The 14,337-nt window shown below is 25.1% G+C and overlaps 1 protein-coding gene across 1 annotated transcript in view; it reads right to left on the bottom strand.

Annotated features, from left to right (window-relative positions):
- The window catches only part of LOC117176806 (exocyst complex component 8), a 31,790-nt gene extending 17,491 nt beyond the window's left edge, over positions 1-14,299 (bottom strand). The window contains exons 1-4 of the mRNA XM_033367117.1: positions 14,079-14,299; positions 7,820-8,181; positions 4,569-4,871; positions 703-847 (exon numbers count right to left, since the gene is read on the bottom strand). Of these exons, the coding sequence (XP_033223008.1) occupies positions 703-847; positions 4,569-4,871; positions 7,820-8,181; positions 14,079-14,133 (865 nt within the window). The 5' untranslated portion in view covers positions 14,134-14,299. The remainder of the gene's footprint in view (positions 1-702; positions 848-4,568; positions 4,872-7,819; positions 8,182-14,078) is intronic.
- Positions 14,300-14,337: the final 38 nt, after the last annotated feature.

Below are 14,337 nucleotides of genomic sequence, written 5' to 3'. Positions count from 1 at the left end.
ATCTTTAATGTTCGGTGTACTGTACCCTTCTTAAAATATTAAATATCCTTGAAATCTTTTGAAAGTTTTAGAATCTTTATAAAATATTCAAAATCTTCGAAATCTTGTCTCCACGCCTTTTTCAAATCCTTGAAAACCTTTTCAAGTCTTTGAAATCCGCAAAATATTTTTAAAATATTCATAATCCTTTTAAATATTATAAAAGCTCTTAAATATTTCGAAATATTTATCATTATTTTGCAAACTTTTGATATCTGGAGTATATTCAAAAATCAAGTGATCAACTTCTACAATTTTTACAATTTGTAAGTTGAATATCACAAAAAAAGTTATACTTTGACATTCTACATTAGAGGATAAGAAATAAAAAAAAAACTTACATAATTATTTAATTGCCCTGAAATCTCTTAATTTTTTCTGTAATGAACAAAAGATAAATTCAATCTTGATATATAAAAAACATTTTAGTAGCAAGATTTCTTCTTAACGAGATGTTTCTTTCATAATTGACTAAAAGATTTAAATTACTTTTCAAATTTCAATAAAATAACTGTTTTAAAAGCAAAACAAAAATTCATATTCAAGGTTCTCATGAAAAATTTAAGGATATTTCCAGACTTTCAAGGTCGCTGGACACCATTTATTTATTCTTTAAAGCACAATTAATTAATTCTTTTTTATTTATACAAAAAGAAATCTTACCTATAGTATTTGAGTCAAGTGAGAGTGAACGAGAGGATATTAGTTGAGAATCTTTCGAGGATGCATCTTTATTTACAGTCTCTGTTTGGTCTTCCTGAGATAATTTAGCTTTCTTCGCTTGCTCACACTTTTCCAGCCATTCTTTCTGCAATAATTGATATTATTCCAAAAATTTTGTTACTGGGAGTGGAAAGTAGTAATTAGTTTGCTATCAGACTTCACAGATCAAGAATGCTGTCAAAACACGGGAAATAAGGTGGATTTTTCACAAAAAAGAGGGGAATAATAAGAAAAAAGTTGAAATTTCACCCAAAACAAAATTGATTTTCAACCAAACAGTTGAATTTACAATCAAATGTTTGAACTTTGAAGCAGAAGAGCCCAACTTTGGTAAACAAAAGTTTAATTTTTAACCAAAAAGACTAATTGTTGACAAAGTTGTACTTTCAGCCCCAAAAGATGAATTTTTAAACAAAAAGTTCATTTTTCATTTTAAAAAAATGTATTTTTAGCAAAGTAGTCAGATTTTAAGCCAGAGTTGAATTTCCAAACAATGAAGACGAATTTTCAAACCAAAAAGAAAAACTTTCAACTAAGAAAGTTTTTTTAGTTAAGAAAGAAAAATTTCGAACCAAATTATGGAATTTTCTAGACAAAAAGACAAATTTTTTACAAAACAGTTGAATTCTTATCCCAACAATATAAATTTTCAAGAAGAAATTTCATTTAAAGAAAAAATTAATTTTTGAGTATGTAGTTCAACTTTCAGCCTGATAGTTGAATTTCCAACCAATTCAAATAAACTTTTAATGAAAAAAGAAAAATTTGCAAACCAAAAAGACGAATTTTCAACGAAGAAAGATTTTTCAGTTTTTAGAGAAAACAAAATTGCCACAAGATTATTTAATTTCTAAGCGAAAAAGGCGTATTTTCTACAATACACTTAAACTTTCGAACCGAAAATATGAATTTTCAACAAAAAGTTCAACTTTCGGAAAAAAATGGAAGTTTCTACACAGTTGTTGAATTTTAAAACCAAAAAGATGACTTTCCAAAAAAAAGTTCAAATAAAAAAAAAGTAATTTTTAACCAAACAGTTGAATTTTCAATAAAAAAATTTGAAGTTTCTACCAAAATAGTATAATTTTTAAGCCAAAAAGATTAATTTCAGCAATTAAGATCAGTGTTTAAGTTAAGATGTCGAATATTTTAGAAAATAGTTCACTTTTAAAGCAGAAACAAAATTTTTAACTAGAAAATTAAATTACAATTAAGAAAGACGAATTTTCAATCAGTTGAATCCAACCAAAATTCTGAATTTTCAACATAATATATTAATTTTCTAACAAATCGTTAAAATTTCAACTTATACAGGATACATTTTCAAACAAAAGAACAAATTTGCAACTAAGAAAGATTTTTTAGTGAAGAAAAAAATGTTCCAGGTAAATTAATCAATAAATTTGATGTTAATTTTTGTTGTCTACTGGTCCAGAATCAATATTTGATCAATATTGATTATAAAAATTGTGAAAAAATCCATGTTAATCAAATATTGATTCTGGACTAGTAGACAAAAATTGAATTTTTATTCCGAAAATATGAATTTTCAACGATAAAGGTTATTCTTAATAAAATAATTGAATTTCTAACTAAAGAAAAGATTAAGTCAACCAAGAAAATGAATGTTTTACAAATTAGTTCAACTTTCAGGCAATTAGTTGAACTTTCCACAAAAATGTGACTTTTGTACAAAAAAAATGGAATTTTTAAAAACAAAATAATTAAATTTTCAACCAAAACAGATGAATTTTCAGTCCAAAAGGAAGAATTTTCTATTTAAAAAAGACGAATGTCCAACGAAGAAGTTGAATTTAGAACAAAAAAGATAAATTATTAACGTAAAATTTTCATTAAAATTCATATTGTAACCGAAAAACATTTAATTGTAAATTAAAAACAGCTGAATTCAACCAAATATGTCGAACTGTCAAAAAAATATTTGATTTTCTACCAAAATAGGCTAAATTTTAATACAATATATACATTTTCAAACAATGAATTAAATTTTTTACTAAACTGTTTATTTTTTGAGCTGAAAATACGAATTTTCTACAAGACAGTTGAATATTTAAAAAAGAAAGATTTCAACCACATAGTTGAATCTTTAGGTGAAGAATTTTCAAATAAAAAGTTTATTTGCAACCAATTATTTAAATTTTCTACCAATGTAGTTAAAATTTCAAGACAATAAGACTAATTTTCAACAAAACTGTTGAATTTTTAATCAAAGAATGACTTCAAATTGTACTCTTATCTAAAAATATAATAGTAGATTTTTTAATTAAAAAGAATTAACTTTCAACCAAAAAGAACTTTGTACAAAAATAACAATTTTCAGTCCGAAAGGATGAATTTTCCAGCTAAAAAGACGACTGTTTATCAAATAAGTTGAATTTTTATCGAAAAAGATAAATTCTTAATAGAAAATGTTCATAACAATTGATATTTCAACCAAAAAAGTTTGAATTTTAAATAAAAAAACAGTTGAATTCAACCAAATATGACGAATTTTTAACAGGATACATAAATTTTCAAATAGAGCCACATTGTTGAATTTCTAGGCCAATAATTTTCAAATAAAAACTTTATTTTCAACCAAATAGTTAAATTTTCTACTAAAATATACTTAAAATGTACCAAATATCAATTTACAGTCCAAAAAGAAGAATTTTCGACCATCAAACAAGTTGCATTTTTATCAAAAAAGATCAGTTCTTAATGGAAAATGTTCATAACAATTGATATTTCAACCAAAAAAGTTTAAATTTTAAATAAAAAAAAACAGTTAAATTCAACCAAATATGATGAATTTTTAACAGAATATATCAATTTTCAAATAAAGAGTTCAATTTTTCACTAAACTGTTTAATTTTTGATCTGAAAATACGAATTTTCTACAAAAAAGTTGAGTATTCAACCAAGAAAGAATAGCTAAATTTTCTAACAAAATAGTTGAATTTTCAAATCAGTAAGACTAATTTTCTACAAAACAGTGGAATTTTTAACCAAAAAATGACTTAAAATGTACCAAAATATCAATTTAAGTCCAAAAAGAAGAAATTTCGATGCAAAAAGATGAATGTTCATCAAATAGGTTGAATTTTGACCAAAAAGATGAATTTTTAATAGAAAATGGTCATAGCAATTGATATTTCAAACAAAAGTTTTAATTTAAAATGAAAAAAAGTCGAATTCAACCAAATATGACGAATTTTCAACAGAAGATATCAGTTTTCAAATAAACAGTTACAATTTCTACTTAACCGTTTAATTTTTGAGCCGAAAATACGAATTTTCTACAAAACAGTTGAGCATTCAACCAAGAGAGATTTGAGCCACATTTTTGAATTTCAAGGCCAAAAATGTTCAGCGAAAAAGTTTATTTTCTGTCAAATAGTTAAATTTTTTTACCAAAATAGTTGAATCTTCAAGTAATTTTCAACAAAACAGTTAAATTTTTAACTAAAGAATAACTTAAAATGTACCAAAATATCAGTTTACAGTCCAAAAAGTGGAATTTTCGATCTGAAAAGACGAATGTTCATCAAATAAGTTCAATTTTTATCCAAAAAGATAAATATGTTCAAAACAATTGATATTTCAACCAAAAAAGTTTTAATTGCAAATAAAAAAAAAAAACAGTTAAATTCAACCAAATATGATAAGACTAAATTTTGAATAAAAAAGGATGACATTTTAACTTTTCTCAACTAAAAAGAGAGAAAAAAGAGGACTTCTTTAAAAAAGGGAAAATAAGAGGGGAATAAGGGAAAGAGTGTGAAGTCTGAGATATAGAAACAAACCTTGCTCGTCGCTGTGGCGCACTGGAACACTCTCGTATCAGGAAAAGCTAAAAGCTTGAAGGCTAATTTCACGGTTCCAAGATCTCTGACATTAACTACTGCCAAACTTTGCAGATCGTAAACAGCTTGCATTTTATATCTGGGTGGCCCTCGTCTAGCCCCAGTTGCCAACCAAGATGCAACCATCAAAACGTCATTAAATAAATATGCATGAATCCTCTTTAGCGGAGTACCTTCTAAAGGGTCTAGTTCTAATAAGGATCCTTCGTAAAGACACACTCGACCAGGTGTTTCGACTAGACTCTGGAAAAGGGTAAGATATGTACATATTTTATTTTTTATTTTTTTCTTCGTCAACAAGCTTTCCAGCGATTCCTAGGAACAAAATTCAAAGTCTTTTCCAGGTTCTCGAGATGTAAATCATTAATAAAATGTTTTTTAATATGTTAGTTAAACTTTAAACCAACTTTAACCGAAATTTTAGTTTTTTTACCAAGAAGATTAATGGACGAATTATGAAGAAAATTGTTGAATCCTCAATTAAAAGAGATTAAGTTTCAACCAAACAGTTGCATTTTGACCACGAGAGATACATTTTCAAACGAAAGAAAAAATTTGCAACTAAGAAAGATTTTTGAGTAAGGAAAAAAATATTCCAGGTAAATTAATCAATAAATTTGATGTTAATTTTTATTGTCTACTGGCACAGAATCAATATTTTATAAATATTGATTTTAAAAATTGTGAAAAAATCCTTATTGATCAAATATTGATTCTGGGCTAGTAGGCAAAAAAATAAACAAAGAAAAATTACTAATTGTGGAATTTTCAAGTCAAAAAGGCAAGTTTTCTACAAAATAGTTGAATTATCCACACAAAAATTGGAATTTTTAAAAACAAAATAATTAAGTTTTCAACTAAGTTTTGAAGGTCAAGAAATCAAGTTTTTCCAGGTCTCCTGTTTTTAATATCAAATAATCAAATAACCGTTTGTTACACATGTAAAAGATTTAAAATATAATTTTTATATTGGCCAACAATTTCTAAAGAAAGCAGAATCATAAATACACAAATTCTCAATTTTTGCGAACATAAGTCGTCTTTGTGAAATATTTAACCTTTTGAAATTTCGAAATTTATGTGAAATCTTTTTAAATTCTTGCAGAATCTTTTAAATCTTGGAAATCCTTGAATTATTTGAAATCTTTGTGACATTTTTCGAAATCTTTATGAACTCTTTGAAATATTTGTGAAATCTTTCTTTAATCTTTCTTTGTAAAAACTTTTGCGTTCGTTTAAAATTATTGAAATTTTTTGGAAACTTCTCAAATTTACTAAAATTTTGAAATTGTATAAAACATTTTAAATGTACTGAAACCTTTTAAAAATTTTTAACTCTTTTGAAATCCTTATAAATTCATTGAAATACTTGTGAAATCTTTTGTATTCGTTTGAAATCATTCAAATACTTGAAATATTCTAAAATCTTTCAAATTATTAAAAATATTTATTAAAAATTAAAATTCTTTCTTCTGAAAGTTTTAAAATCTTTGCGAAGTGTTTGAAATCTTTGTAAAATCTTTGAAATCTTAATGAAATCTTTTGAAATATTCTGAAAAAATTTTAAATCGTTTAAATAATTTAGACTATTTTGAAATCTTTGAAATCTGGTGTTCATTTGAAAACAATAAAATATTTTAAATATTTGTGAATTCTTTCTTTAATCTTTCTTCGTGAAAAATCTTGCGTTTGTTTGAAATCTTATAAAATTGATTAAAATCACTGGAATATTTGAAAAATTGGTGAAATCTCCTGAAAGATTCTGAACAAATTTAAAATCGTTTCAATAATTTAAAATATTTGGAAATATTGGAAATCGTCTGAATGTTAAAAATACAACATTTGGTCCAGGTCAATCAATAAAAATGTTGAAAAGAAAAATTTGGCCATTTACAATTCAGAAACACGATTATTAACAACAAATTTCCCCCTTTCAACTTTATAAAAATCTTAGAAACAAAAAAATTCCTCTTCCAATTCAGAAAAAAAAATTAAAAACCTAAATTTCCTCCCTTCCAACTCTATAAAAATCTTTAAACAAACAATTATTCCTCTTCTAATTTAGAAAAATAATTAAATACCTTAATTTACTCTCTTCCAACTCGATAAAAATCTTAAAAACCAAAAATTTTCACAATTTCAATTCAGAAGAAAAATTGAAAACCCAAATTTCCTCCATTACAAATCTTAAAAATGAAAAATAAAATGTTCCAATTCAGGAAAATTTTAAATCAAAATTTTCTCCCTTCAAAAACAATTAAATTTTTAAGAACAAAAAAATGCCTTTTCTATTTCAGAAGAAAATTCGTCTTATCCCATAATATAGAAAAATTTAAAAACAAAAAATTGTCCCGCTTCCGATTTCGAAAAAAATGAAAACCCAAATTTCCTCCCTTCCTACTCGATACAAATCCTTTAAAAAAATTGTCGCTCTTCCAGTTAAAACAAAATTGAAACCCCTAATTTTGTCCCTTCCAACTTTATACGAATCTTAAAAATATTTCCAACTCAATAAAATTCTCAAAAACAACAAAATTGCCTCCTTCATATCTGAAAAAATAACAAAAATTTTGGACGTTCAAAAACTATGAACATCTTAAAAACAAAAAAAAATGTTCCTCTTCCAATTCAGAAAAAAATTAAAACCGAAATTTCCTCCCTTCCAACTATATCAATATCTTAAAATAAAAATGGTCCCGCTTCCAATTCCGAAAAAAAAATTTGAAACCAAAATTTCCTCTCTTCCAATTCGATAGAAATGTTAAAAATGAAAAACTTCCCTCTGCCAATACGACAAATTTAAAAACTAAAATTTCCTCGATTTAAACTCAATAAAAATATTAAAAAGGCCAAATTTGACCGCTTTGAACTCAATAAAAATGTAAGAAAATAAAAAAGTTCCTTTTTCAATTTAGAAAAAAAATTAAATAACAAACTTCTTCCTTATCTTTTAAAATTATAATTGTGAAATTAAAACGAGTTTTTGTACATAAATCCTTTAAAGTAAACTTATTTTAATTCGATTTCTGATATTTCAAGTGATTGGATAAAAAAAAAATAATTTGTAAAATTCCGGATAAGAAAATTAATTCATTGTCATTTCCCGGGGTTTTACGATCTGAAAAAATTTCGGGTCTAGCTGTCACTCTCTACCCGTGATAAAAATTAGAATTTAAAAAAAATTAACTAACCATAGCGCCCTCAACATTCTCCAGTAACTGTAACAGCTTTTGCTTTTGTTCATCTTCTTTAGTAATCAAATCAGTTGTGTTTTCTTGCTGTGCGTCTAATGTGCCTTCAAAAATGACTCCTGCAGTTCCAATGGTTCCCAAGGCATTTAACAAAGTACGTTGTTCACTGAGAAATTGTGATAACTGGTACATTTCACTTTCAAGATGTGATATTTCCTTTGCAGTTTCAATAAACTGCATATAGTTTTGGTAGACATTTCGCTTGAGCTGAGCAGATGTACTGTCTGCAAGTTCCTGAATTCTTGCTCGCTGTTTTCGTAATTCATCAGCTCCAACACACTGAGCACTTAACTCTTTTACAACTGTAGAATTTCAAGGAATTAGTATATAAAAAAGTGTACAGAAAGTATTTAAATATTTAAAGTATTTATCAATTTAATGGAAGTTTCTTTTTGATAAAACTATACATTTTTTCAGGGTGGCCATAAAACTTTATCTTCAAAATCAGACATTATTATTTAATAATAATAATAATAATAATAAATATTAATACTTATTAATATTAATATTCAGAGCCTAATTGAAAAAGTGACTGATGTAAATTGATAATTAAATTAACGCTCTTTTCAGTTCAAAACAATTCAGGATAAATATATAAGACATTAAATCGATTGAAGTTAAATTCGAAAGAATTCAAATGAATTGGGGAAAAAATGAGAAAATTACATTCATTTTGATAAGATTAGAATTAATTAAGAGAAATTGAAGTGAAATAAAAAAAATCAATGTAAGTCATTAAAAAAATCAAGATAAATTAAAAAAAAAACGAATTTAAAACAATGAAAAAATATGACAAAATTATGTGAATTCAAATTTACTGAGTACAAATTTGAGAGAAGTCAAAAGAATTTTATAAAATGCCTAAGAATTCCAGAAAAGTTGCAAAGACTTTAGGATGAATTAAAAAAATAATGTTAGTTCATTCAATTCAGTAGAAGTGAGTAGGTACGTTTAGAAGAATTCAAGTGAATTTAACCGAATTCCCCATAATTTAAAAGAATAAAGGATAAATTGGTAAGAATTTAGACTCTTAAAATCACTCTTGAAATCATTGAAATCATCGGAAACCTTATCAAATCTCTTCGAATTGTTTTGCATATTTTAAAATTCCCTAAGACATTTTAAATCATTTAAAACTCATTAAACTACTGCAATCAATTAAAAATTCCCTGAAATCTCTTAAAATACCCTAAATATTTCAAATCTTTTGAAATCCTTTGATATTCATTAAAGCTCTTTAAAATTCCCTTAATGTTTTAAAATTACCCTAAACTTATTTAAAATTACTTCAATTTATTGAAAACTATTAAAAATTCTTCTGCATCTTTTTAAATACCCGAAAGTATTTCAAATTTTTTAAAATCCCTTGATATTTCTTAAAGCTCTTTAAAATTCCTTTGATGTTTAAAAATCAGCCTACGCTTATTTGAAATTCCTTCAATTAATTGAAATCTATTAAAATTCTTCGGAATCTCTTAAAATACACGAAAATATTAAAAATGTTTGGAAACTCCTTGCAACTTTTTAAAACTCTTGAAAAATCCTTTGATTTTTTTCAAAACACCCTAAAAACTTAACATCCTTCAGAATCACTTCAAATTATTGAAAATTTTTTAAATACCATAAGATAGTATTTTAAATACTTTTATTCTTTTAAAATCTCTTTAAATTTTTCACACTCTTGAAAATTCCTTTAAAGTTTTAAAAATACCCTAAACTTATTCGAAATTCCTTCAATTCATTGAAATCTATTGAAAATTCTTCCGAATCTCTTAAAATACCCGAAAATGTTTTAAATCTTTTGAAATACCTTGACATTTCTTAAAGCTCTTTAAAATTCCTTTGATGTTTTAAAATTACCAAAAACTTAGTTGAAATTCTTTCAATTCATTGAAATCTATTGAAAATTCTTCGGAATCTTTTAAAATGCCCAAAAATATTAAAAATCTTTTAAACCTCCTTGCAACTTTTTAAAACTATTAAAAAATCCTTGAAATTTGTTAAAATAACTTAAAATCTTAACATCCTTCCGAATCACTTCAAATTATTGAAAACTATTTAAAATGTCATAAGATAGTATTTTAAATCCTTTTATTTTTTTAAAATCCCTTGAAGTTTTTCAAACTCTTGAAAATTCCTTTGAATTTTTAAAAATACCCCACACGTATTTGAAATTCCTTCAATTTATTGAAATCTATTGAAAATTCTTCAGAATCTCTTAAAATACCCGAAAATATTTTAAAATGTTTTGAAACTCCTTGCAACTTTTTAAAACTCTTGAAAAATCCTTTGAGTTTTTTTTAAATGCCTTCAGAATCACTTGCAATGAATGAAAAGTATTAAAAATACCATAAGATAGTATTTTAAATCCTTTCAATCTTTTAAAACCCCTTGAAATTGTTCAAACTCTTGAAAATTACTTTGATGTTTTAAAATTACCCTAAACTTATTTGAAATTCCTTCAATTGATTGAAATTTATTAAAAATTCTTCGGAATCTCTTAAAGTACACGAAAATATTTTAAATCATTGGAAACTCCTTGCAACTTTTTAAAACTCTTGAAAAATCCTTTGAATTTTTTCAAAACACCCTAAAAACTTAACATCCTTCAGAATCACTTCAAATTATTGAAAACTATTTAAAATACAATAAGATAGTATTTTAAGTCCTTTTAATCTTTTTAAATCCCTTGAAAATTTTCAAACTCTTGAAAATTCCTTTGATGTTTTAAAATTACCCTAAACTTATTTCAATTCATTGAAACCTATTGAAAATTCTTTGGAAACTTTACAAATATCGTAAAATGTCTCAAATATTCTGAAATCCCTTGAAATCTTTCAAACTCTTTTAATTTCCTTTGATGTTTTAAAATTATCCTAAACTTATTTGATATTTTTTCAATTCATTGAAATCTATTAAAAATTCTTCGGATTCTCTTGAAATACCCGAAAATATTTAAAACCTTTTGAAACTCCTTGCAACTTTTTAAAACTCTTGAAAAATCCTTTGAATTTTTTTTAAATACCCTAAAATCTTAACATCCTTCAGAATCACTTCAAATTATTGAAAACTATTTAAAATACCATAAAATCGTCTTTTAAATCCTTTTATTCTTTTGAAATTCCTTGACATTTCTTAAAGCTCTTGAAAATTCCTTTGAAGTTTTAAAAATAGCCTAAGCTTATTTGAAATTGCTTCAATTCATTGAAATCTATTGAAAATTCTTCAGAATCTCTTAAAGTACCCGAAAATATTTTTAAACTTTTAAAACATCCTTCAGAATCACTTCAAATTATTGAAAAATTTTTAAAATACCATAAGAAAGTATTTTAAATCCTTTTAATCATTTAAAATCCCTTGTAATTTTTCAAACTCTTGAAGATTCCTTTGAAGTTTTAAAAATACCCTAAACTTATTTGAAATTCCTCCAATTTATTGAAATCTATTGAAAATTCTTCAGAATCTCTTAAAATAACCGAAAATGTTTTAAATCTTTTGAAATTCCTTGGCATCTCTTAAAGCTCTTGAAAATTCCTTTGAAGTTTAAAAAATAGCCTAAACTTATTTGAAATTCCTTCAATTCATTGAAATCTATTGGAAATTCTTCGGAATCCCTTAAAATACCCGAAAATATTTAAAATCTTTGTAAATACATTGAAATATTTGAACATCTTTAAAAATCCTACAAAAACCCTCAATTCTTGTGAATAAATTCTTTGTAATCCAGCAAAATGCTATAAAATCATGTAAAACTAGACGAAATTTGATATTTCCTGAAATTCTGAAAAATTAATTGCAATCTTTTAAAATCATTCAAATTCTCAGAAATCTTATAAAATCCCTTGAAAACTTTCAGAATATCCTAAAACCTTATAGGTCCTATAAAATCGTTGGATAAATCTTCCGAAATTCATATAAATTCTTTAAAACCCCACAAAAATTTCATTAATCTCCATAAAATCATTTTAATTATAGTAAAATCGCTAAAAATTGTTTAATCTATTGAAAATTAATTGGAATCTTATAAAATAGCCTAAACTATTCCTGATCCTCTGAAATCCTTTGAAATCCCTTGAAACTTTTTAAACCTCTTGAAAATTTCTTGGAAGTTTAAAAATACCCAACAAATCTTAACAAACTTTTGGAATCACATCAAATTATTGACATCTATCAAAAATTTCTAGAAATCTTTTTAAATCTCTGGAAAATTCCTTGGAATTTTTAAAAATAGCCTCAATTTTTTAAATTCCTTTTGTATCCAAAGTATTCCAAAATATTTGAAAACCTTTGAAACCTGTTGAAATCTCTTATTTATTTTAATCTATTGAAAATTCCTAAGAATCTTTTAAAATACCCAAAAATATTACAAATATTTTCGCTTGAAATTTTTCAAAGCTCTTGAAAATGTAATGGGGTTCTTAAAAATACCTTAATTCTTTAGTATCCTTTAATTTTTTTTCAAATGATTGAAATCTTTTAAGATGCCCTAAAATATTTCAAATCCTTTGAAATTCCTAGGAATATTTTTAAATGCCCTATAATATTCCAAATCTTTTTAAATCGCTTGAAATTTTTCAAAACTCTTGAAAATTCTTGATGTTTTTAAAAATACCTTCAAATCTTTATAATCCTTTTAAATCCTTTCAATTTATTTAAATTTATTAAAAATTCCCATGAATCTTTTAGAATACTATTACATATTTTAAATCATTTTAAGTCTTTTGAAATAGATAGAAAATTTTCAAATTGTCTTGAAAATTCCTTGGAGTTCTTAAAAACAATTTAAATCTTTAGTAACCTTTGAAATATTTTTAAATGTTCTAAAATATTTCAAACCAGTTAAAATCCCTTTAAATGATTTAAATCTGCTTAAAATTCCTAGGAATCTTTTAAAGTACCCTAAAATTTTACAAATATTTTGAAATCTTTAAAAAGATTTGAATATCTAAATATAAAATAATTAATAAGAAAAATATATATAAAAAATAAATATAAAAATTTGAATTCTTCAGTCTTTTGAAATCGCTTCAAATTTTTCAAAGCTCTTGAAAATACGTTGGGGTTCCTAGAAATACCTTAATTCTTTAGTATCCTTTTCATTTTGTTAAAATTATTGAAATCTTTTAAGACGCCCTAAAAAATTAAAAAATTTTGAAATCGCATGAAATTTTTCAAAGTACTTGAAAGTTCTTGAAGTTCTTAAAAATACCTTCCAATCTTTATAATTCTTTTAACTCTTTTGAAATTGATTGAAATTTTTCAAAGCTCTGAAAATTCCTTGGAGTTATTAAAAACAATTCAAATCTTTAGTAACCTTTGAAATCCTTTCAAATGATTGAAATATTTTTAAATGTCCTAAAATATTTCAAATTTGTTAAAATCCCTTTCATTTATTTAAATCTGCTGAACATTCCTAGGAATCTTTTACAGTACCCTACAATATATCGAAAGAATTCAATAAAATTCTGAATTAGATATAGACCTGGATTTAATAATAGTTGTCAAGCCATGAGTGAATTTATTGAAAGAAAAGTGACTATTAGTGAACTTTTTATTTAAAAAAGTGTCTAGAGTTCCCCGATTTTTTCCATTTTTTTTCTCAAAATTCCTGAATTTTCCTTGACCAACAAAATTCCTTAACTTTTCTATGATTTCCGTAACTTGCGACCGCCCTGTTTTTGTGTGACATAATCACTCATCAAATCTAAGCAACATTTTCATTTATAGAAACAAAAACATCGTTTAAGGCTGTACGACTGGTTCTAGCCTCATAATTAAATTTCCTTATTTTACTCAATAAATATTAGAATTAAATTTTTGTTTAGATTGTAAGTAAAATTCCCATTTTAAATAATAGTGTATCTACACACCGAAGAACTGCCTAATCTTAATAATTTTGGCCTTAAGTTATATTTTCGAATTCTAACCTTAACCTTATAAAATATTACTTTACCCAAAAACGATGAAAATTAGGCAGTTTTTCGGTCTGTAGGCACACTTCTAATTAAAAAAGCAGTTGGGTTTGTATCTAAATAATATTTAATTCTGTTATTTATTGAGTATAATCAGTACATTGGGTGATTGAATTTTGAGGTTATACTTTAAATCCATGCAACAGCCTTAAAAGCTTTTTTTTGACACTTTCTATTTTCTGGTTTTCGTATGTAAATCAATGAAAAAAGCTGATAAAATAACGTACACTTTTCTGGGTTGAAATCTTCTGATGCAAAACTTTTTGCCAGTGGATCAGTCATGTTTCAGCTGTTTCGTAAAAGAGAAAATGCTTGAAACTTTGTTAAAATAATATTTTTGACAACTTGTGCAAATGCAAATCCATCATTGCCAATCCAATCCCCTTTTGTCACTTTGTACTTGGTATAATAGGACGAAACTTCTACAGTTGAGTTGTATCAAAGATTGGGATGTATTTGTTAATTGGTATGACTTGTATCAAAGTG

This window comes from Belonocnema kinseyi, chromosome 7 (genome assembly GCF_010883055.1).
Source record: "Belonocnema kinseyi isolate 2016_QV_RU_SX_M_011 chromosome 7, B_treatae_v1, whole genome shotgun sequence".
Classification (NCBI taxonomy): Eukaryota; Metazoa; Arthropoda; class Insecta; order Hymenoptera; family Cynipidae; genus Belonocnema; species Belonocnema kinseyi.
The sequence above is the reverse complement of the archived record's forward strand: the minus strand, read 5'-3'. Positions and strand labels throughout refer to the sequence as shown.